This window comes from Polypterus senegalus, chromosome 12, assembly GCF_016835505.1.
Source record: "Polypterus senegalus isolate Bchr_013 chromosome 12, ASM1683550v1, whole genome shotgun sequence".
NCBI lineage: Eukaryota > Metazoa > Chordata > Cladistia > Polypteriformes > Polypteridae > Polypterus > Polypterus senegalus.
Genome location: NC_053165.1, coordinates 82852824 through 82878391, shown reverse-complemented (window position 1 = coordinate 82878391; position 25568 = coordinate 82852824). Strand labels below are relative to the sequence as shown.

Below are 25568 nucleotides of genomic sequence, written 5' to 3'. Positions count from 1 at the left end.
AACTCATTTTAACCACTCGGGGACGTCTCAGTCACAATTCAATCACCACACAGAGCTGCCAGTAAGGAACAGCTTTAAGCCAAGGAGCGCGTTTGAAAATGAGGACGGAGAAATTGTATTCCTTAATGCACAGGGATTCCGGCATGTTAAGTCAAACCATTGACGTCAGTTTGGTCAACCGCAAGCCCTCAAACAAATTTTTAGGAAAATGAAGACTCGGCATGAGTGGCTTGTTTTGTCACCTGGAAGCTGGCCTGACTCCAGGAGCACAAAGTGAAATTGTTCAGGAGATACGCCACGCCATGGAGACGCCTCCACTAGGGAGTCTGATCTGTGAGGGATTTAATTCAATATGGACTTTTAATTCATAACAATTTTATATGCAGATGTGTCTGTATTTACTGTATATAGATGTGTGCATACTATATAATACATAATTGTATTAGTCTTGTTGCATTGCACATTAAATGCTTTTTAATGTACTGTGTATATTATAACAGCATTTAGCAGATGTTTGTGATGCGCCATCTGTTGGAATGACAGAGACGTGACCAGTGGACGGTCACACAGACACACAAACACAGACACTTGCCCTTTTATTAAGGTAGATTTGGGGTGAGGTTCGTAAAAAGCAGTGCTAATTTTGGGGTGCACCATCTATTGGAGTGAGACATGCAGCGTATTTTATTACTACAGATGTTTGTGATGCGTCATCTGTTGGAATGACAGAGATGTAGCAACTGGACAGACACACAGATACACAGACACTTATCCTTTTAATAAGGTGGATTTGCTGTGGGATTCGCAAAAGCAGTGCTAATGCTTGTGATGGCACCATCCGTTGGAATGATAAATGCAAGGTATTTTACAACTATGGATGTTTAAGATGTGTCATCTGTTGAAATAACAGAGACATAACAACCAGAAAAAAAAAACCTACACAGACACATATTCTTTTATTGAAGTGGATTTAGTATTTGGTTCGTAAAAGCAGTGCTACTGTATGCGATGCACCATCTGTTAGATTGATCGAGACATAGCAAGCAGACAGATACACTGACACTTGCCCTTTTATTAAGGTGTATTTATTGTCATAGATGACACAGGTTGCCTGGCATCCCGGCTGGGGTGGATGGCACCTTACCTGACTGGGAGGCCACGGGTGGATGGGCATCCCAACTGGGTTGCTTAGTGGTACCTTTACCTGGCAGGATGCAGTTAAAATGTTTGAACAGAGTTAGACTGCATCCCAGGGCCACATGTTGCCCCAGTATTCTGGGTGGTGGCATCACTCTGGCACGATTCCTGTTTGGACACCCGCAGGGCTGCATATGAGTCGTAGTTTTGTTGGGGTCCATTGGTGTTGCTGGAGGCCGACTCCTTTCTCACCGACTGCTTACAGGTGGTAACCTTGTTGCAGTGGAAGCACTCAAGGGCTCAGGGTGAAAAGGCCTGCTCTGCCACTCCTTTGGATTCGGAGATGGGATGAAGTGGACAATGCTGGCTGGAGAAGAGAAAAGGGATAAAAAATAAGCCTGTTAAAAGATCCTTTGCTCTCTTGTTTGAACCCGTGACTGTTGCCAGCATTGTTGTGTCTGGGGTTTGGGGGGCTCACAGTCTACTACATACACACACACCCCCCATACTGTTGACTCTATTATAAAGTGTGACGAGGTAGCCCAGAGGATGGCCCTGCTTCTTTCTTGGTTAATCCCATGCCCGGCTCTTGGTCATACAGAGTTTGCATGTTCGCCCTGTGGGTTCTCTTCTGGGTGCTTCAGATTTCCTGCCACTGCCGAGGCTCATTTGAATCCTGAAGTGAGCTGTAAAAATACAAACCGCGGGGGAAAGCTTCTCACAGTCGAGCAAACTGAGGTGGAGAGTGAAGAGGAAAAGCAGAAGCAGCATGGTTCTGTCGTTCGGCGACTCCAGCGTGCGGCAGGCCAATGAGAGGCTTACTGACGGCCAGAGGTATGGAGATAAAGGTGGGGCATAAAGGGCAGCGCTCGGGGTGCGAGTCAACCAGGAGCATGATGGGTAAAGTCAGTAAAATGGGACCGTCTACTAGGTCTTCCATTCTGCAACGTGAGCTTTTTACTGCTGACTTTGGTTTATTTTATTTAAGGATTTTGCTTTATTTTAAGAAGGCGGTGTGGCCTTGTGGACACTTTTGGTCCAAAGTAACTCCACCTGCTTGTGCCTCAACTGTTTAAAATAAAATGCGTTGATTTCACTTTGAATTGCATTTGAATTGAGCTCCTGTCTGAGGTTTTATTGCGAGACGTACGAAAAGCAAGGAAGCCAGCGTGTCAAACACAGAAAGCCATTACGGGCAACGCAGGCACAGGAACGTGCAGGAGCACAGACATCGGTCACTTCACTAGGTCGGGGGTCCTGGAGGGTCCACAGGGGCTGCAGGTTTTCATTCCAACCACTTTTGTCCCACTGTATTTTAAATATGGCTGGAATGACAAATAAATGTGAACTTGAACTCAAATTGGAATTCAAAGCCAGGCCTGGCAGATAACGAAACTTGCTATTTAATGACATGGCTTGTTAGTTTTTTCGCTCTTCCTGGACAGATCTTTATCTCCATGCTGATTGTTCATTTTCTGAGGATGTCCAGAACAGATTTACACCTCTTGCTCTTCCCCTTCTCTCTCTCCCATTTTTTTCATAATGTTGTGTTAACAGCTTTAAATGGAAGCCCCTTAACTGAAAAGCTGCTGGTTCCCTTGCCATTTGCACCTTACTGTTAACTTAAGAAAACTAAAACAGGCAGTTAAGGGTTCAGAATCATAACAGACAAGTTAGCTAAAACTAAGCCCAAAAAAGCAGATGGCTTTAGAAGTAAACTTGCTGTGCTCCCCATCTAAGACGGGTTGAAATCTAAATGATCAATGCAGACCTCGGCGTTAATGATTGCAGTGCACCGTGAAATGCGTCTGTCTCTGTCATATGCCATTGGGGATGGGATTCATAAAAGCAGTGGTAGTGCTTGTGATGCGCCATGTGTTGGAATGACAAATGTAATGCGCATGTCTTTTTATGTTCCATTTGGAAATGGATTCATAAAAGCAGTGGAAATGCATATGATGCGCCATCTGTTGGAATGACAAGAGACATAGCAACTGGATAAAGACACTTATCCATTCATTATATTACTAGCTGTGCTCCCCATCTAAGACGGGTTGAAATCTAAATAATCAATGCAGACCTCGGCGTTAACGTTTGCAGTGCACCATGCATATGTCATATGCCATTGGGGATGGGATTCCGTAAAAACACTGCTAATGTTTGTGATGCGCCATCTGTTGGAATGACAAATGTAATGTGCGTGTCTTTTTTATGTGCCATTTGGAAATGGATTTGTAAAAGCAGTGGAAAAGACATAGCAGACCCCCGTGACCCTCTAGTTAGGATATAGTGGGTTGGATAATGGATAGATGGATAGCAACTGGATAGAGACACAGAGACAGAGACACTTATCCTTTCATTATACCAGTCGCTGTCTGCCCATCTAAGACGGGTTGAAATCTAAATAATCCATGCAGACCTCGGCGTTAACGTTTGCAGTGCACTGAGCAATGCGTTTGTCTCTGTCATATGCCATTGGGAATGGGATTCATAAAAGCGGTGATAGTGTTTGAGATGCGCCATGTGTTGGAATGACAAATACAATCCATTTTGTTACTAAAAATGTTTGCGATGCTCCATCTGACAGAGACATTACAAACGGACTGACACATGGACACTTATTCTTTTATTAAGGGGGTTGCATGGGGTCTGTTTAAAAGACTCGTTAAAGTGAAAACCTCTAGGACTGAGGTGGTGTGCCCCTCCATATTAGGCTAAGTACGCTTTTCTGAATGGCAGTGACTCTCCATAGTTCAGCCCACCTGCCCAGAGGTACTTGAGGGGTTTTTCCAGTAGTAACCTGCTCGTTGTCTCACTTGTGTAATCCTTCTGTGATTGGCTAAGATAAGAACTAGTTTGTTTGAACCGTACAGATCCATGGTGTGTGAGGAGTGAGACAGCAGCTAAAATCCACGTCTTTTGTGATCCTACTTTCAGATAAGCAAAATGAAGTGGAGATCCCCTCCCCAACTCAGAAGGAGCGCGAGAAGAAGAAGAAGCAGCAGCCCATGTGTCAGATCAGTGGGGTGAAGAAACTGATGCACAGCTCCAGTCTGACCAACTCCAGTATCCCACGCTTTGGGGTGAAGACTGACCAGGAGGAGAACCTTGCCAGGGTATGTCATCTGCCTAATATCAGAATTTTCTTATTTTGTTAAGTTTTAAAATGCAGCACAAGAACGAATGTCAAGTGAGAAAGACAGCCCAGGACCACCCAAACTGGAGAACCTGAGTCACAGAATTCAAGGCAGGAAGGCGCAGGAAACTGCAGCCCCCTTGTCTGCATTGTACCTCATAGTGAAAAGTAAAGTACTTGCTCTTTTCAATTAAGAATCCAGGGATGAAGTGGCCGTTCCTGGCAAAAAACATTTGTTGCTCCATACACTAACAGTATTTAATTTAGTGGAACGCTAATTATGTTACAAGTCTGCGCTCCAGCCTCTCTGTCCATCAGTCTCGATTTTATGTACCACCATTCAAGCTGCGTCAGATCAAGACTCGCTCTTCAAGCCCAGTTCACATGTTTTGGAGAAAAAAGTCCAACTAATTAGGACACACTTTACATTTGTTGGCTTTTATACAAGAGCAGATGGTGGACCTCCACGTCACCCTTTAGGCCCTTGGACAGCAAAGCCTGAGTGCAGCCAGGCAAGCAGGTTACAGAAGAGGACATCCACCTGACGCTAAGCATGTGCAGGCCCTGCCAGTACTCGGATGGGAGACCAACCAGGGAGAGCTTGGCTCGGTACTGGAAGAGGTGTTGGTGAGGCCAGCAGGGGGCGCTTACCCTGTGCTCTGAATGTGGATCCCCATGGTGCTGGAAAAATGGTGCCATACGTCAGATGAGACACAAAACTGACGTCCTGACCCTCTGTGGTCATCAAAGATCCCTGGACACTTTTGTAAAGAGTAGGGTGTATCCTAATGTCCAGGCTAAACTGCCCTCCACGGCCTAGTCATTGTGGCCCCCTAATCATCCCCTGTCTGTGATTGGCCATCTCTCTCTCACCACTTCACCACCTAACAGCTAATGTGCGGTGAGCGTACTGGCGCAAAATGGGCTGCCATCATCGTCCACGTGGGTGTGGCACATTAGTGGTGGTTGAAGTGACTCCACGCTTACTAAAGCACTTTGAGTGTTAAGAAAAGCGCTATATAAATATAAATAAAATTTTATTTGGAGTTTTATAGACTTGACCAACGCCACAGGCAGATAAAAAGTGAGCCATTGTGGAAAATTTCAAATAAGAAGGATTGATAGGAATGAATGTTGCTGTAATTGTGGAGCACTGGTGTGTGTGTGTGTAGGCTTTACAAAGTAAATCGGTCAATGAGCACTGAAGATATGATAAGTAGATTGTGAAAGGTACTACGATAGATAGATAGGTATGAAAGGTGCTATATAACAGAACAGATAGGTAGATCAGGCATTATAATAGATATCTATAGGGTGGTCCAGATCTAATTATGCAATGTTCATTACGCTATAACTTATCAAGTTTATTACATAGAAAATCACCCGAAAAATCCATCGAGAAGTGTGCGAACTGACGACATGAAGAATCGTCTTCGCGCCGAACTGGAATCGTCTCCGCATAAATCAAAGTCATCCAGACGATCTGGATCTGCATAATTAGATCTGGACCACCCTGTATACAGGTATACAGATAGATGTGAAAGGCACTATATTACATAGACAGATGGTAGCGGTCAGAAGCCGCTAAGATTCACACCGTCGTGAGTGACGGTGATTTATTTATTTTACTCGAGGATTACCAGGGACAACCCCAGCCTTGGCACGACACACACACACTACCGAGACAACAAAGAAAAACACGCTGGGAATTGAAACGATAAAAAAGTATAATGAAATTAAATGAACTAAATGAAAACAATAATACCACCCCTGATCCCTTCGGCGATGTCACATTTAACAGATAAACACGACAAACACGCAGTAAAGTCCATGGATGAAATGAGCAGCGGTGAAGTTAAGTCCAGCGATTTGCATGAAGAGAGGAAAATGGAAAAACACAGTCCTACCGGTAATTGTTGAAGTATGATGACAGATGTGTGGCTCAGGAGCGCTCCTTCTTCCGGGTAAGCCAATGAATCCAGACACCGTCCTCAGTAAACAGTAGACAGGTAGACAAATGATTCCAGACCCCAACAAACAATACAATCCAGGACACGAAGATGTATGGCAGAAAAACGGCAGGCAATTCAACAGATAAATACAAGCACCAAACAAACAAAACAAACTTTTTTTTCCCTTCAACCCCTGCCCTCCTTTTAACCCCTCTGGCCACCTTTGACCCCCAACAGCCCCTGAAAGGGCTGCTGGGAGATGCAGTTCTAACTAATGGTAGCACTGCTACAAGATACAGTGGATTCAGAAGCCCCCTCACTTTGCACACTTCATTGTGTTGTAGGTTTCATTTCAGATGGATAAATGTGTGCATTTTGCTCATTGATTACCCATAATGACAACATGAATATGTTTTGAGAGGTTTGTAAAATGATTCTGTCATGACAGAAGGAGACTAAATGCATTTGCTCTTCCTCTGAAAGTTCCCAGACTGCTCAGCTTTGGCTGTGTTCAGCTGCGCCGTTTTGCAGTGCCGTCCTGGCCTGTTGAGACGCATCGTGAAATGATTTCACCGTTTGGATGTGTTTCATGGAGTACAAGTCTCTCTGCTTGGAGATGACAAGACACAGCTTCTTGAGTTTTATGGTAAATTTGAGAATAGAGCTGGTCACCTGAAGTGTCATCAGGAGTTTAATTTGCAGGTTCAGGAGTAACAACTTCTTGTAGGGTTCAGAGTTCAAGACGTCCATTGCTTTGACGCCCCATACGGTCCATGGATGAGGGCTTGATGAAGCAGACTGGTCCACTAATCCAGAGACCCGAATGTGTGGACTTTGATGAAAGGGTCGTTGAGGTGGAATGAAAGTCACGACTGTTTGTGTCTCTTTTTCCGTTTAGGAGCTGGAAGACTTGAACAAGTGGGGCCTTAATATCTTCCGGGTGGCGGAGTTCTCCAATAACCGTCCGCTCAGTTGCATAATGTTTGCAATTTTCCAGGTAGGAAAGATTTGATTTTATGGATGTACTGTATATATTTGCGGATAAGTCGGGACTTGATTATACTGTATCATTTTTGGTATTTTATAATGACTGAATGTGGAAAACTCACGCTATTGGTGCAAGAGATTACGATATGCTAACGCCCACCGGAGAGAGTAACCACGGAGCACACGGCCTTTTGTTTCTATGTGGGTGCGGCAATGCGTTGCATCAGCGTGTGCCCCTAACCTCTCTCCGTCTCTCTCTATTGTGCCTACGTGACCACACGGTATTTAATACCCAAACTGTTCTAAAGCAGCGTTTGCACTGTTTTGTGTTTTTTGTATCTCACTCCTTTATCGTAAGAGCATCCCTTATCTACAATGAAGAGTTCGATCAGAAGAAAATTTGAAGCTGTCTTTAAATTAAAAGTCGTTGAAGTGGCGAAAGAAATCGAGTGGCGAAAACAAAATTCGATGTGTCTGAGAAACTGGTGCGAGATCGGAGGAGGCAAGAATAAGATGTAAATACATTTTTAAAAATGAAGTGTCGCATTTTTGAACAGGCGTATAAGTCGGGGTCTGATTTTATGAGTGATTCTCGGGTTTCTAGACGCGAGTCTATATTCCCTTTAAGGACACATCGAGAGACTGATGATGGTGACACCTCAGAAGAGTGGCTGGATATGAACTGGTTTTACAGTTAGTGGCACTAGGGCAATGGCAGTTTGGACTTAGACGTTTCCTCAAGCCCAAAAGAAACCCCATAAATGGACTGGGGCTCAAACCTTGAAGCATGTCATAGGCTTGGGCTTGGGGTTAGAACTCCAGTGACCTGCTTCAGCTTGCATTTGACGTGAGTGGTGGAGCTCCACATGAACGAGGGTTGAGAAGGCTGTGGTTAAGAAGCAGAAGATCCATCAAGGCCATTAAAGTCCGGAGACTCGCTCAGGCTCATGCCTTGGAACAAGCAGCAGCTTTAAAGTTGGAGACTCGCTCAGGCTCACATACGGACTTTGTGAATTAGGGAAATCTTCAGTAGGCCCGAGGGTCACAGCATGCTGACTCCTCATTGGCCACAATTATTAACCGTTTTTTTTTTGTTTGTTTTCTTGGAGTCGAACTGTAACAACGCACCCGGTCGTCCAGCAGCACAACTGTGTGTCATCATTTGCAAGAAGTGCACAAAATGTATGCAAATAGCGCAGGGCTGTGAAAGCAGGGGGAGCTTGTCGTCTGAATTTCCTGCAGGTCAGGTCCGCATTTTTGTGGTTGTGCTTTTCCTCCCATAAGGTGACGACTTGCCTTTCTTTATCTTTGAGCTTTCCTGATCATAACAAACTAAAGCCATTTCCCAGTCACTTGCCACTTATAATGGGCACAGTACCCAGGGCTGGATCTTACTTTGTCCCCGAGCTGCAGTCCCACTGCACCACCGACTGGACTAAGTACCTTCCAAATTGGATGTTGTGATGCCTTACCCAAGAGAGGTTCTGCCATTCATGCAGGGTAGCAGCTGACGTTTGGGTACGAACCCTCAAGGGCACGGGTGTCAAACTCCAGTCCTGGTGGGCCGCAGTGCCTGCAGGTTTTCATTCTCACCCTTTTCCTAATCATTGACCAGGATTCGCTGCTAATTAACTTCCTTTCCCTTCATTTGAATGGCCCTGTTTTTAAGGATTCAGACCTCTGGATTGATTCGTTTCTTTGTTAAATGGCAGCCAAACAGAAATGAGATGTGAAACGAGCCAAAAGATGACGAGCTAAACTAAAACGTCAAACTCCAACCAATTTCACTCCAATCACTTTCTTAATGAGATGCCAATTCTTGCTGTTAATTAAACTCGTTGTTTAATTCCATGGCTTGTTGCTGCTCTCATTCTACCACGGCAGACGTTTCCAAAATTGTTGATTTTTCTGTTTTTTCAAAGAACACCATCAAGATGTTTTGGTGACCCGGGAGATCAGCCTTACCGAGACCTCCACCTTTCTTTATTTTCAGATATTGTGTGATGGACACGGGTGAGCTGATCAGGTGGCGGCTTGTTTTGTGTCTCATTATTGTTTGGCTGCTAATTAGGGAAAAAGAGACAACTTAGGGGCCTGAGTCAAGTTAATTAAAACTAAAGAAAAAGAAGTTAATTAGCAGCCCAAACTGGTGACTAATGAAGGAGATGGTCAGAATGAAAACCTGCAGGACTGGAGTTTGACACCCGTACTCTAGTGCAACGCTGAACCAAAAAGACAGCAGCAACCCTTCAAGTGTCTCTTACTTTTGATTTTTTCCCTCTGATTTCAGGAGAGAGATTTGATGAAAACCTTTAAGATTCCAGTGGACACGTTTATCACCTACATTATGACGCTTGAAGACCACTACCACGCAGATGTGGCGTATCACAACAGCCTCCACGCCGCAGATGTCACGCAGTCTACCCATGTGCTGCTGTCCACGCCTGCCCTTGATGTGAGTATGAACACTGGGTAGAGGCCGAGGTGAACACCCAGACGTACGAGGAGGGCACCATCGCTGCACTTTCGTACATCACTGGGGTTCACGTCGAGGCCGCAGGTCATCATTTTGAGTCAGCTGCCTGACCAGCCAGGGTTCACATTGTGTCGGTGTGGGTTCAGTAGGCCCTTAGGGGTCTGAGTAAGTCAGCAATCACAATATGTGGCGCCCAACTAACGACGCAAACTGAAGAACACCTCACAGTCATAGACACTTGGTAGCGTTTGTATTTACCGGTTCTGTCGTTTCAGGATTAATTAGGACGAATTGTTGCTGGGATTCTGCTAATGGTGTCAGGTGCCTGATCTCTGCTCAGGGGAAACATCTACAGACAGAAGAAAGCGCAATGACAATTTCAGCTTTCGCTTGTTATGTATCGGGTTGTGTGAAGTTGTGTGTATTTTATGCTTTTTTTTTTTAATACTTTTTTGTTATTTTCGCATCTCTGGAGATTCAAATATGGTAGCTGAGGTGTGGCCTTTAGGAGGCTCCACAAAAGGCAGGCCAGGACCTTCAAATGCAACCCAGAAAAGACTCACTTCAGACCAGCTGGTCCCTGACATCTACCTGCAGGCTACAGCCTGAGCAGGCCCAAAAATGGGCAGCTGGCCTTGAAAGTTCAAGAAGATTAAGACGTACAGAATTGAATTACAAGGGCGATAAAATGGTGAAAAATGTGGCTTGTAGAAACAATTTGAAATTTTAATCTGTATAAATTGAAAATGTATTTACAGAAATGGGAGAAATAACATAAAAGCTCAAAGTAGCTAAAAAGATGGGCCTGAATAGGCTGTCCAAGGCAAACCGGTCCGAATACGTAATCTGAGAGTAAAAATAATCAGAATGTTTACACAAAAAACAATACAGTAGGACCCTCATATCTGCGTAATTGATTCCCACGGTTTAGCACAAATAAACGATTGCCACACCAAGCAGTGCGGGGGCCTGTGCCTCTCGTTTTGATGTCATTTTCACCGGGCTGACGCTTCCAGCGCAGTATAAACCTGCCTTTAGCCTCTAGTGTTCTCGCTGTCCACATACGCTACTGCGTTATCACATTTAATATTTGCTTAGTAATGGCTCTAAAGCGCCAAAGTACGTGTAGGGATGCTGGGAGTTCTTCAAAGCCTAAACAGTGAAAAGAATGAAGAAGAGTGAAGAAGAAAAATACTTGATTTAAGCTGTGTTATGTACGGGATGAAGTTGTGTCTGCTTCCAAGACCTGTCGTGGATGTCTGAGACCGTGGATAGCAGTGGGCTCCATATTTGCATCGTTTTTGGTACAACAAGGTTGACCCTGAGCGAAATAGTGCATGTCGAATCATCACCGACATATTGTGAACAACGTGCCTTCCTGCTTTATTCAGGCTGACCTGGCATCAAGCCTCCCCATATATGACGAGAAACCAGTTCAAGACTCCAGAGACCCACTCCACCACCACCAGGAAGTAAATCACCGGCGACCTTTTCGTCGGAGCTTCACAGTGGAACCCCTCAACCCAAAGCAGTCCACAACACATAGACTCGGGAGGTGGCGAGAGACTGACCATAGCCCTCCCAGTGAAGCTCTCAAGAGCGTCTACCCAATGGAACATCCCTCTCTAGGACAGACTGGGTCGCACTTACCCGAGCGAGGTCAAAGGTGGGCAAAACATTTAGATGGGGCCACACAACAAGCGCTGGATGTCCCTGTGGTGAGCCCACCCAAACAATGGGCTGCATTCTCTATTAAGGATGCTAACAGCGCCGCTCTTACCTGGATATGGCAGTGGCGTGATAAGATATGACGATGGTATTTTGTTTATTTTTTTTTATTTATTTTGCACGATGCAAGAAGGGCCAAGACATGCAACTCCAATAGAGACCCACCACAGTGTAAGAACAAATGAGCTCCATTACCCCTTTACTCCTGATATCCCTCGTACCCACTGCAGTACATGGCTGCCTTTGTACTTCTGCACCATCCCACGCAGAGGGGCACCGGAATGGCAAGATGCGTTTTTTTTCCTGTAACTTTACTCAGCGTTGCTTGGTGTAAACACGTTCACCGTGTGAAGTGACATGTGCTGCTGCTACCCGAAGGTGATCTGCACGTCCCTTCCTTTCACAACATCGATGCCACCTACAGTGGGCCTCCGTACGTATTCAGACCCCTTCACATCTGCCTCTTCACTTCATTCACGGGTCATAAGCACAGGATTTTGCGAATGTCTTTCCTGTTTCTGTCGTACATACCCTGATTTTTCTGCAAGTAGCTGTTAGTAATAATTTACCAAATAATGTGTGCATTTTGCACATTTGGAGCCTACAACTGGATAACAGACATGTGGGTTATGCGGCACGAGTAGCCATTGACATTTTTCACATTGTATTCTTTTGTACATCGTTGTTCCCCATTGGGTTCTGTTATATCATAAACGTGTTTCTCTTCATTCAGCATTAACACACAAAATAAAAAAATATTCTCTGCCATGGGGACATGGGCATATTAAAAAAAAATAAAGTTTTTGGGCGCAGTGGTCCTTCAAGCTCACCTCCAGTACATGTTCATGATGGCATCTTCCTTTTATCTTTGGCAGGCTGTCTTTACGGATCTCGAGATTCTGGCTGCTTTGTTTGCTGCTGCCATCCATGACGTGGACCACCCTGGTGTCTCTAATCAGTTCCTCATCAATACAAGTGAGTATGAATGAGAAATAAAAATGCTGAATGGCTGCAAATGGTATCCCAGTTCAATGAGTCCATAGGATTTTGCATCCGAAGAGAACTCATGAACGTCACTTTTGAATTTTCTGAACACATCCTTTGTTGTGCTAGTTTGCAATAGTTTAATGTTGGCGGCACGGTGGCGCAATGGGTAGTGCTGCTGCCTCGCAGTTAGGAGACCCGGGTTCGCTTTCTGAGTCCTCCCTGCGTGGAGTTTGCATGTTCTCCCCATGTCTGCGTGGGTTTCCTCCCACAGTCCAAAGACATGCAGGTGAGGTGCATTGGTGATCCTGAATTGTCCATAGTGGGTGTGTGCCCTGCGGTGGGCTGGTGCCCTGCCCGGGGTTTGTTTCCTGCCTTGCGCCCTGTGCTGGCTGGGATTGGCTCCAGCAGACCCCCGTGACCCTGTAGTTAGGATGTAGCGGATTGGATAATCGATGGATAGATAGTTTAATGTTAGTTTTCATGAGGTGGCACACTGCCACATGTTGCTGCCTCGTGCCAGGATAGGCCAGACATTGCTTGTATGGAGTTTGCACTTTTCCTCCTTTTTCTACAAGGGTTGTCCAGCCTGGCACTTCAGTTTCCCTACCACATCAAAAAGATGTTCAAGTCAGGCTAAGTCCACACTTCTACGTCTTCGTTTAAAAACACAGACATTCATTTCGGTTTATGTTTTTGCCATCACTACCTTGGCATTTTAACCTCTGAAAACTGAGACTGTTGAAAACGCTCTCCAGAGCCGTGAACTTGTGAAAGTCTCGGCTCAGCATTGCAGTGTGGGTGGGTGAAGATGGAGACTCTAATCGCATACTGATTGGTTTGGTTGGTTTGAGCCCCCTCCATGATTGGACCCTACTCATTACAATGTCTCATTCCCTGACTGGTCACCCTTTATGGAAGGAAAGAAATCTCCCAACATAGCAGGCACAGAGGAATTGCTTCTCATGGCGCTGGCTGTGTTGCTCACCTGTATGCGTCTAAATTGAGTTTTGTACATTTTAAATGCTGCGTACAAGCGCAAACGGCAAATCATTTACCACCGAGTCGTACTCGAAGACAAATTACGGAGAAGTGCATTTCAGACAGAATCCAGGAAGCTCTTCTTTACACAAAGAGTTAGGGGACTCTGAAACAAACTGCCGAGCCATGTAGTCAAAGCTGGAACCTTGACAGACGTTGAAGGATCTGGAGGAGATGTTCGGGCAGCTTAACAAACGGGCTTGGTGGACTGAATGGCCGCCTCTCGTTTGTCAAATTTCTTTTGTTTCTAATCACTACAGCTCTGTTGGAAATCCTGTGGCCGGCTGCATAGTCAGTGTACACAGCGTAGGTGAACGTGTACATCATAAACGTTTTTGGTCGTTTTAGTGTGTAGATAGTGTAGATAGTTTTGTAACTGATGTGAAAATGCCAGTGTGGACAGAGACGCTGTCTTTAAATGAAAGCTCAACAGTGTGGAGGTAGCAACTCTGCATTAGTGGACGGGGGTCTTTTCACATTATTACTGCCATGCACCACGGTGCTGCTGGGATATTCTTTGGCTCCACGCGACACTAAACTAGTTAAGCAGCTTAGAAAATGGAGAGCTGGCTGGTTTGACGCTAGTAGGGGGCGTACCAGCCACTCAGACAGTTGCAGGAGGCACACTTGTTAAAACACGCGTGATTTATTTTCTTTTCTCTTGTGGGAAACGCCATCCCCGTCTCCCAGAAGCACAACAACACAATCACAGCACGATATTCTTTCTTTCTTTTCTTTATACTCTTTCCTATCTCTTCTCCTCCACTCCTCCTCGGCCAGCTTCGTCTCCCTCCTCCCGACTCTGGCTCCCCCATGTGCTGTCTGCAGGCTCCTCTTATACGTTACCCAGAAGTGCTCGAGGTGCTTGACGACCCACTTCCGGGTGGGGTGAAAAAAAACCACCCATACGGACTTAGGAACAGCTGCAGCACCCACTGGCGGTGCCCCCGGATCCCAACAAGGCTGTAGACAACTCCATGTCCCATAAAGCCCTGCGGGAGTCCAAGGCACTGCTGCAACCCATGGGGGCTGCCATCTAGCGTCCCGGGGGAGGTAATGTTCGCAGAGACATCCCAGCCGTCTATGACAATGGATGTGTTTGTTTGGATTTGGCTAATTCTGTTCAAGAACTTTGATTTTGCAAAAAATAAGCAGCTGCTACCATTAAGTTTACATTTTTGAAAATGCGCTGCTGCAGACAAACCCAGCTGCCTTTTACGTGGCAGTTTGACTATAAAGAAATGTACAGCTGTAACCTGGCACATCAGCAAAGAGTTAAATGTCTGGTAGAAACTGTCAGAACTTATGAACTCCTGTGCTGCCTTGAGGTGATCAGCCAGATGGCCAGGTGACAGGAGTGACATCTAGGAGGACATTCTAACCACAGGGTTGCCGGAATGCTTTTCTCCACAGACTCGGAGCTGGCGCTCATGTACAATGACGAATCCGTCTTAGAGAATCACCACCTCGCGGTGGGCTTCAAGCTCCTGCAGGAAGAGAACTGTGACATCTTCCAGAACCTCAGCAAAAGGCAGAGACAGACCCTGCGGAAGATGGTCATCGATATGGTAAGACCGCGATGCTCTACGACCGTTTTTGCATCCATCATGATGTGCTTTTGCCTGTCCAAAAAAATCATTGCAAGTAGAAGGTCCCCATAATTAAAGATCTCCAATAGTCCACAGCGGCTGCTGCATTCCTGCCACACATGTCCTACAGAATCTTATCGCTTGAAGATCTCCATGCGAAGATTTTAGACTCTGTGACTCGATAACCAGTAAGCCCTCACTGCGGTGGGCTGCCCATTTGAGCGACTTACTAGAATGGTGATGGTGGATTTGTGTATTTTCAAAAATGGCCATCTGGAAAGATCCTCACAGGGTCTCGATAAGCTTTTCTACCACACGCTTCTACAAAGATGACGTTGGATTAGATAAACTTTATTAATCCTAAGGGGGAAATCAATGTGCATGCAGCAGCAGAAACGTAAAAACAAGGATACTGACTCACAGGACAAATAATAGAGCCAATAAGTCAATCAATATGAATAAATAAAGTTCAGATATTGTTAAGGTGGGCAGCGCAGTGGGTCCTCCCTGTGTGGAGTCTGCATCTTCTCCCCGTGTCTGCGTGGGTTTCCTCCCACAGTTCAAAGACATGCAGGTTAGGTGGAATGGCGGTCCTAAATTGTGCTTGGTGTGTGTGTGCCCTGCGGTGGGCTGGCACCCTGCCCGGGGTTTGTTTCCTGCCTTGTGCCCTGTGTTGGCTGGGATTGGCTCCAGCAGACCCCTGTGACCCTGTAGTTAGGATATAGCGGGCTGGATTATGGATGGATGGATATTGTTAAGATGTTCAAAATGGAGGAAGCATTGAAATGCCTGATAGCAGTGGGCACAAAAGACCCCCAGAGGGTCTCCATAATGATTGGCACCGACACACATTTTTAATCGATTTACCACCTCTGTACCCCACAGTCGTCCTGAGGGTCCCACTTTGTTTTTCTTAATTCGTGACTTTTATAGGTGTTTGTATTCTAATTCTTGTCCATAACAGTAGACTCAGAGAACCGTGAATTTCAAAATGTCACCCTTTATTGCTCTTAAGAAGTGTTGATTTCTAACATTACTGTACATTGTGTTTTTTCCTATCTAATTTGTAAATGTGGTTTATGTTTACGCTCTCCTTGTTCCTTTTCAGGTTCTGGCCACAGACATGTCAAAGCACATGAGCTTGTTGGCAGATCTTAAGACGATGGTTGAGACCAAGAAAGTGACAAGTTCAGGTGTGCTGCTCCTTGACCACTACACGGACAGGATACAGGTGAGCAGCGGAGAATGGCTGAAAACTGGGAATGGGGATGTCATCGTGACGTTTGATTTAGGTTTATCAATGCAGTGTAGTGGAGGTTGCACATGCAGCCGCACTGGAAATATCGAGCAAACTTCGCTGAACATTGAAATCCGTGCAGAAGGACTAGTTCTGAGAGCTTTATAATGGTGCGGTGGTCTTTTAAGTGTCCATAAGAGCAGTGAGGTGCTAACCACTGGGCCTCCTATGATAAAAGTTACCTAATTAAATATCACAATGGTAACGCTTCCTGCAGACGCTGTCAACAGGAGCGGGGAGCATGAATTTACTGAGGCTGCCCAAACAGATTCCATTGGCGACACTCATCTCAGTCGAGTTGTAAAGTGCGCTTTGTGTTTATTTTTCCCCCTGGCGCTTTTGCTCACTTACTGCCACTGCTACTTCAACTCCAGTACCCCAATAATTGCTTCAGGCTGCGACTCCACAGCACCGGGTACACATCACATGTGACATCTCGCTGGTTCTTGCAGCAAGCCGGTAACTTCAAGAGGGCGCTGGTCCTTCTTTGTCAGAAGTCAGGTCCTAAATGAACGAGTACTTTCTGGGCGAAGGCTGTTAAATAGGTGCAGAGGTGGCAATTGTGTTAGTGGCAGTGCCACACCAAAAGCCTTGAGACCCATGAGACACTTTTGATGCTTGCACGCTCAACACAGCCTTACTCTCTCATCTGAAAAAAACGTATTTGTAATTAGCAGACGAAAAGAATGAGCACATTTAATCAATGAATCGATTATATTTATGTAGCGCCTTTCTGTCCTACCCAAGGCACTTTACATAGAGAGTGGGCGCTATTTGAATCGCCATCATTGTGCATCTTCTACCTGATGTAAAAATGTGAGGTTTGAATACACAATGGGTGGTCAGAAAATCGAGAATCCACCTCATTAGAAGGATTTAGGAGTCGTAGTGGACTCTAAGCTATCGACTTCCTAACAGAAGCCATTAAGAAGGCTAACAGGTTATATAGCGCCTTGATGTGTGCAGTACAAGTCACAGGAGGTCCTGCTCACCCTTTATAACACACTGGTGAGGCCTCATCTGGAGTCCTGTGTGCAGTTTTAGTCTCCAAGTTGCAGAGAAGACATAGCAGCACTGGAGAAAGTCCAGAGAAGAGCGACGAGGCTGATTCAGGGCTACAGGAGATGAGTGATGTGGAAAGATTAAAAGAGCTGAGCCTTTAGAGTTTAAGCAAAAGAAGATTAAGAGGAGACCTGACTGAAGTGTTTAAAATTATGAAGGGAATTAGTGCAGCGGATCGAGACTGTTATTTTAAAGTGAGTTCATTTAGAACACGGGGACACAGCTGGAAACTTCTGAAGGGGAAATTTCACACAAACATTAGGAAGTTTTACTGTACAGAAAGAACGATAGACACTTGGAATAAGCGACCAAGTGGTGTGGTGGACAGTAAGATGTTAGGGACTTTCAAAACTCGACTTGATGTTTTTTTGGAAGAAATAAGTGGACAGGACTGGCGAGCTTTGTTAGGCTGAATGGCCTGTTCTCGTCCAGAGTGTTCTAATGGATAAAGTTGTGATGGGCAGTTTAGCCCGAACTCTGGGATTCACCCTATTCTGTTTGATCTTTTATGACCACAGAGAATCAGGACTTCATCAAATTTTATAACACAGCGTCCCCATTACTGCACTGGGATATGCACATAGACCACGAGGGTAGTGCCCCCCTGATGGCCTCACCGGCACCTCGATGGCCTCCCATTCAAGTACTGGCTGGGACAAAACAGGCTTAGCTTTGGGAATTAATACCGGCCATTTATAGAGTGTACTTCTCTGGAAAGTTCAGTGGAAAATGGAGGAGGTGACTTGGAGAAGTCAGAGTGCATGGAGCACACGGAAATCTGATTTTGAGGTTCAGCCACAAACGCTTCGTTTTTCTGTTGAGTTTAAGGTAGACTAAACTTCTTGAGGTGAATGTTTCATCACCCGACTTAAAATTAGTGATCGTCCTGCTTGTTTGGCTGATTGAGTTTATCTTAATGATTTCATTCTCCAATATGAGTGCTGCTGCTCAGCGTGGTGGGCCACTAGTGGAGGGGCTGCCAGTCTCTGTCATTTTTTTAGTCCACATAAAAAAGAAATGATAAAGAACCGAGTGGCTGGAGCTCCTTGTGTGGAGGTGGCACGGAGCCGGCAGCAGTCGCAGCAGTCACTGAGGGAGTCCAGTTGCCATGGTAATAGACACTGAAATGGCACCGCCAACTCTGGGAGCTCAGCGGGAAGCCTTTCTAAACATGGAGGCACCCTCCAGACAGGCTGCCCTGCTTTGCACCATTTGTCTCTCTTCTCCTCCTCCTCCTCCTCTTCCTCTCAGGCTCATACATTATCACACCCCATTTTTTCTGTTCTCATCTTCTTTCTGTTGCTGCTATCCCTCACTCCCTCTGCTGTTCTGTTCATCTTCTGTTATCCCCTATTTAGCCCTTCTTCCTCCTCATCACCTCTTCCTTTTCTACACCGGAGTTGACTTGCAGTGGCAGACTCTCCTACCCGCTTGCTTGTGTAGATCATGGCATGAACGTCAAGCAAATGAAGAGGGAGGGGCAGTTTGTGAAAAGCAGACTTTCAATTTTAACCCATCACTCAGCCTCCATTGAATCGCGGGCAGTGTGCTGGGCACAGGCTTATTTTACTTTGCTTATATCAAATCAAGCACATGTTACCATGCCCAGGTAAAATGTGCCTTTTCTGGAGAACTTTACCATTATGGAGAGCTTCTGGAAAGAGGGGCTATGGGCAATACACCTGTAATCCCGAGGAGGTGCCAGTCTTGATCGCGTTGTAAAATGGTTTGGCTTGTTTTGAAGGAGTATGTTTAAAAGCCACCCTCCATGTCTGCACATTCTGTCTGCAGGTGCTGAGAAACATGGTGCACTGTGCCGACCTCAGCAATCCCACGAAACCCCTGGAGCTTTACCGTCAGTGGACAGATCGCATTATGGAGGAGTTTTTCCGTCAGGGCGACAAGGAACGGGAGCGAGGGATGGAGATCAGCCCAATGTGTGACAAGCACACTGCCTCTGTTGAGAAATCACAGGTATGCTGGTGTTCTGGTAATTTCTGTGAAATCACAAATACGGCGGATTCATAAAGTACTGAGACCCCTTCACTTTCTGCACACATTTTTGGTTTGTGCATTTCATTTTTAAACGGATACATTTGCTGTGTTTGACCATCAATCTACACTCATAATGTCAAAGTGAAAAGGTTTGCAAATTGTTAAAAAAAAAAATCAAATACTGGAATCTCTCGTTCACAGACGTGTTCAGGCCTTTAATTCAATGCTTTGTAGAAACCCCTCAATTCCAGCTTCAAGTCTTCCGGGGTTTGTCTCAACCAGCTTTACACACCTGGATTTGGGGATCTTCTGCCTTTCTTCTCTGCAGATCCTCTCAATCTCTGTCAGAATGCGTGGAGACCGCCGGTGGACGGCAGTTTTCAGGTCTTCCCAGAGATGATATGTTGGGTTCAAGTCTGAGCTCTGGCTGGGCCACTCCACAAGATTCCCAGAGTTGACCCCAAACCACTCCTGTCATTGCTTTAGGCTCAGGGTGTTTGTCCTGTTGGAAAGTGAACCTTCTGCCCAGCCTGAGGTCCAGAGCTGTCTGCTGCAGGTTTTCATTAAGGAGATCTCAGTATGTTGCTCTCCCCTCAGCTTTACTAGCCTCCCAAGCCGTGCCACAGAAAAACGGCTCGACTGTGTGATGCTGCCACCACCAAGCTTCACCCCTGGAGTCGTATTGCACAGGTGGAGAGCAGTGCCTGGTTTTCTCCAGACGTGATGCTTAGAAGTGAGATCAGACTGATCAATCTTGGTCTCTTCAGACTGGAGAATCTGGTTTCTCATGCTAGGAGAATCCTTGAGTGCCTTTATGCAAACTCCAAGGTGTCACTTTCGTGTGCCATCTGGCCACTCTGCCGTAAAGCCCACATTACTGTTGCAGTGGTGGTTGTCCTTCCTATCTCTACATGGGTCATCTGGAGGTCAGCCAGAGTGACCAGCGGTTTCTTGGTCACTTCTCTTCCCAAGGCCCTTCTTGGTGGCTGGATATGAACAAGTAGCAAAAGAAAATTCGATGCGTCTGAGAAACTGGTGAGAGATTGGAAGATGTAAAAAAACGAAAAAAATGACGTGTCGTATTTGTGAACGGGCGTATAAGTCGGGGTCTGATTTTATGACCGATTTCTCGGATTTCAAGACCCAGCTTATACGCGAGTCTATACGGTGTAAGGATTTTGAGCTTTATTCACTTTTTTAAAGCCACTGCTATTGTTTTGAACACAACTGAACTTGTGTCAGTGTAAGATTTCAGTTCTTTATTTAAGAATAAAAACCAATTTAAACGATTTCTGCTTTCTGAAGGCACTGTACAACGTGCGCCCACTGCTGCGTCTGCCTCTTTAGTTAGCACATTGTAGCAGTAGGGGGCACTAGCGCTCCCTTGAACCCTCAGGTACCACGCCAAACACCAGGTAAAAGTGCTACAATAATTATTTTTATTATAATAATGTTCACTAAGCACATAAATAATCACAATACTCCAATAATAAATCAATCCTCCACTCCCAGACGCGTTGCCCTCCTACCACCCAGCTCAGCTCAACGCTCTGGTGTTTCCTTGTCCTTTTTATAGTCCACGACCCGGAAGTGCTCCTTGACCTGGAGTCCATGTGACTTCCTAGCACTTCCGGGTCAAATCAAAACTCTTCTTTCTTTGTCAGCCCGGAAGCACTTTATTCCTTCCTTTTCCGGGCTGTAGGAAAAGCCAATGTCTCTGTGTCTCCCTGTAGCTTCCCCTGGCGGCCCCAACGTTATCCTGCAGGGCTGTGCACTACAACTCCAAAGTCCATGATGCTCTGCTGGAATTTGGGGCATCTCCACATTGCAGGGAGGGCTCCATCTGGCGGCTTGGGGGACTTGGCCGGGATAAACTGCCAGGCATAGTCCACAACATGTTAAACAAATGTAACGGGTTTGCAGTTGGCACCGTACTGGCTTTGGACTTTAGACTGAAATCTTCAAAATGGCAGCTTGTGGTGTTTCCAAGAAGAGTTTGGTCTCCTTGACAATCCTTCATTTTTTTTTTTTCTCACTTGCAGGTGGGCTTCATCGACTACATTGTGCACCCTCTGTGGGAAACGTGGGCAGACTTGGTCCACCCAGATGCACAGGACATTCTGGACGCCCTCGAGGACAACCGGGACTGGTATCAGAGTATGATCCCTCAAAGCCCTTCGCCACCTCCCGATGATCCCGACAAGGAGCATGATGCATGTCTTGACAAGTTCCAGTTTGAGTTGACCTTGGAGGAGGAGGGTGAGGACTCGGACCGCTCTGACAAGGACCACCGTAACGACATGCGGGATGAGGTCAACGCAGAGCTGGAAAACTCCTGCCATTTGAACAACGAGGAAGAGGAGGAGGATGACATAGCATACACGCCTGACGAAGTGGGGCAGCGCCAAGAGGAGCAGCAGGCTGAGCCTGTAATAGTAGTGGTGGTGGGAGAAAATGGACATTCGCAAGGGAGTCCGGAGGAGGAAAAGGAAATAGTAGTAGTGGTAGAAGAAGAAGAAGAAGGAGAAGAAGAAGACAACACATCTTCTCCTGTGGAAACATGAGCCTGGTTTTTTGGGGGGGGTGGGGGGAGGGTGGGGGTTGAAGGACCATTGGGTGGGGCAGGGTTGTCTTGAAATCAAGTGGGTGTCCCCCAGGACAATTAAAAAGAACAAAAAAAATATTTTTAATTTATTTTTTAAAAAGGGAACAAAAATAATACAAATTACACAGCAACTGTAGATTTCGAATGTGGGATGGTGCCACCTTTCCGGTGGACACAGGAAACCGAAGAAAACGAGGAACTAACTTTGGGCCATTTGAGGAGCTGTAGCACTCTGGAGATTATATCTATTCATATATTTATATATTTACACACATGCACGCTCACGCACACGCACACACACACATACATTACGCTGTATCCCTATGTGTGTCTGTGAGTGTGCGTATTCACACAGGAGAATGGGATTGGATTGCAACCGTGTATAGGACATTGGCTCGGAAACGAAGAGGTTATTGTATTCTTGTGGATAAAGCCATGAAACTCAAAAAGGATTTCCTTTTCATCACAAATTGTGCAAAACTTTCACGACAAAAATCAACTAAAGCCTCTTCCATTGACGTGAACAGGCAGTGGCGCCTGGGGACTCCGAAGTGAACTGCTGGGCCGCAAGCTGCCACTGACTTTGCCGGTGTGAACGTTCACCTCTGAAATGGAGCAGCACCCTCTCCCTCTCTCCCCTCTTCTTCATCTTCTATCCCGAGTGTTACATTAAATGGCCGCGTGCCTTTTTCTCTGCAAGCTTTTGGGCTTGTAGTGACGGTCAAGCAATGAAAAATAGATGGAGGTTTTTACTTTGATTTTGATTTGATTTGATTTTTGTGTTATTTCAGATGCTTTTTGGTTTTATTGTTTAGCTCTCCCATACATCAGTACTGGTAATTGCCATGTGTCCTTCCAGGCAAGCAAACGAAACGAGAGATTCACAAGTAGAGAAGTTAGGACTTCTTTCAACACTAAAAGTTCAACAGTAAGTCTTCCTCTGTTCTTCAGTTTTTCATAACCTTTAGTTAATTTGCACAAAAATGGCAATAGTTGGGGCTGAAGAGAAGAGACAGTAAAGGGAAAGAGAATCGAAATACCTGCATCAACACTGATCCACACGGATCACGAGATCATTACCTTACCTGTACTTGCCAAAGTTCTGTAATTTCATGTCTGCCATATTGATACGTATGTGCGCCTCAAGTGTGATAGAAATTATTTAAAAAGGCAACTCGTTCAACGGAAATCTAGTGTTTGTTGAAGACAGTCTGTCCATCTGTTTGTCTGTCTACATATAGTGGTCGCTCTATCTATATATCTATCTATCTATCTATCTATCTATCTTCACACCCTCAAACCACAGACACAACTATGCAGACAGATGTCCCGGGTTGAAATGTATATTTTGTTTGCAGAAATATCTCCACAGCCTCTGCCTCCTCCCAGGCAAGTTTTGTCCACCTCACCCCGACTCCTTGAGCTGCACCAGGCAGTACTTTTGGTACCACACCATTGCACCCAGGAAGCACTTCCAGATCAGGCAGTAACAGTTATAAACCATGGCTGTCCCATTTCAGCAGCCTGCAGCCCAGTGCGAGTCTAAACTAGAGACGTGCCGCACTAGGAGCACTGCCACCTAGCATACTGGGTGAACGGTTGTTCTCAAAAAGCAGTTCCCTCCCTGAAGTCCATCCACTATTTCAGGTTCCCTATTAAGGCAGGGAGCAGCACCCATCCTGGTCAAGAGTCTGATCCATCCTGCCTTACCATCCATAATGGTGGCCCCCCTTGTTGAGTAAAACAGCACCTTCCACATGGCGAGGGTGCCCGTTAATCCATAACCTCTGCGACGCTATCAGACATGTGGTGCCTTTTCTAAGTGTCTCTGCCTGTCTTGTCAGTCGAACTGTATATGGTGTTTTCACATCTTTTTATATTTCTGTCTGTCCATCGCTCCATCTGTCTGCCTGCATATAGTGCTTTCCATATCTATCTATCTATCTATCTATCTATCTATCTATCTATCTATCTATCTATCTATCTATCTATCTATCTATCTATCTATCTATCATATATTGTAGTGTCTGTCTGATGTGTCTCGCTGTCTAACAAACTTTAGATTGTCTCCAATTATCTTTTCCTGATTTAGAAGTCTATACTGTGTATATATATATACATATATATATATTATATTATATATACTGTATATATGTGTGTGTGTGTATATAATACACATTTGATGCAGAGTGTTCGATTATCTAACTAAATAATTTATATGCAGTTGTAGGCATTATGTACACATACTTTATATATATATATATATATATATATATATATAGTGTAAATGTATTATATATATGAATGTGACCAATTAGAAGCATTCATTTTGAGGCAATCTAATCGTTTTATTTTTCATAGCTAAAAAAGTGAATATGACCTTTCCTTTACTACAATGGATTGGCATCCCTCCTGGCCTTGTGCCTGACGCCGCCTAGATGCCACCCTCTTTTGAATAAGTGGGTTGAGAAAATAAATAAAACAATAAGCGACATTTTAACTTGGTTACTTTTAACTGTTAATTTAGGAAAATATATGTCTATCATTTATTAAGACATGGAATTACAGAACCAAATAATGTTCATGCATTTATTTATTTATTTTGCGTGTTTTTTTTTTTTTTTTGTCTTAGCCTTTCAGAAGTCCTATCTGCCGTGGTTAGCTTCATGATTTCTAATCAATTTCACAAATAAAAACGATGTGCCGATTCCTTCTGTTGTGTCGCTGTTGGTCCACCGGCTCTTTGCCCCCCGAGACAGTACGGTATAATCTGGGGATGTCTTCCTCTGGCACTCTTAGATACTGAAACTCGTGTGCAGTAGTGACATTGGCCTCCACAAATGTCTCACCCAAGCCAACAATCCGAAGTTTCTTTGGTATGCAGTTGTGGTGTTTTAAGAAAGCAGTGGCGTGAAGCACGACTGTAGAGAGCGACCGCTGTAAAAAAATGGTGGACTAAAGACAGACCCCCTAACTCCTCCTTGGCTGACTTTTGAAAAAGCAGGCAGTATAGCGACAGGGAGACGTTAGCGCAGGCCTGTTAGACTGAGTGACACGAGATCAGCCATTCGCACGCATCACGTTCAAGTAAAGGACAGCTGCTCGAGTTGTTTCTTTGATGTTATCACCTTTTTGAAAGGCAACCACCGTGTTGATCTAAGCCAGGTTATAATTGGTTAGCTAAAGATGTAGAATTTGTGGAGAAACGTTTGCCTTTTCTTACTTAATTGTGAATCGCTGGTGCCATTTGTTTGTATTGCAGTGGTGTAGCATACAACCTGGCACCCCAGCGTTAGGCAAACTGGGTACTAAAGGTCACCACTTGGGTGTCCATACACGGTGCAGGATAATGGTGTGCTTCAGAAATGTCCGTGTTCGGTTAATGCCTGGCAGTTTCCCATTTGAATTATAGGCTCACATCAGAGATGGAGTGGAGGCTTTTGAGAAAAGGCTGAACAAGGCAGGTGGCTCAGTGCTCAGATGGGATGTGTTGGCATCTGTGGGCTCTCCGGCCGATCGTCGGTGTCCGCGTCTGATTTTGACGTGAACGCCCTACGAACTCGGAGCGACAATTCAGAG

The 25568-nt window shown here is 45.3% G+C and overlaps 2 protein-coding genes across 5 annotated transcripts in view; both read left to right on the top strand.

Annotated features, from left to right (window-relative positions):
* Nucleotides 1-22747, top strand: part of pde4a (phosphodiesterase 4A, cAMP-specific) — a 640523-nt gene extending 617776 nt beyond the window's left edge. For all 4 annotated transcript variants that reach the window (XM_039772684.1, XM_039772683.1, XM_039772685.1 and 1 more), the window contains 8 exons: nucleotides 4075-4253; nucleotides 7124-7222; nucleotides 9503-9667; nucleotides 12292-12391; nucleotides 14855-15009; nucleotides 16139-16261; nucleotides 19181-19363; nucleotides 21427-22747. In XM_039772684.1, the coding sequence (XP_039628618.1) occupies nucleotides 4075-4253; nucleotides 7124-7222; nucleotides 9503-9667; nucleotides 12292-12391; nucleotides 14855-15009; nucleotides 16139-16261; nucleotides 19181-19363; nucleotides 21427-21948 (1526 nt within the window). In that variant the 3' untranslated portion in view covers nucleotides 21949-22747. The remainder of the gene's footprint in view (nucleotides 1-4074; nucleotides 4254-7123; nucleotides 7223-9502; nucleotides 9668-12291; nucleotides 12392-14854; nucleotides 15010-16138; nucleotides 16262-19180; nucleotides 19364-21426) is intronic.
* Nucleotides 22748-22831: 84 nt separating this feature from the next.
* Nucleotides 22832-25568, top strand: part of spc24 (SPC24 component of NDC80 kinetochore complex) — a 28270-nt gene continuing 25533 nt past the window's right edge. Inside the window, exon 1 of the mRNA XM_039772695.1 lies at nucleotides 22832-22917. The gene's annotated coding sequence lies outside the window, so the exon portion shown is untranslated. The remainder of the gene's footprint in view (nucleotides 22918-25568) is intronic.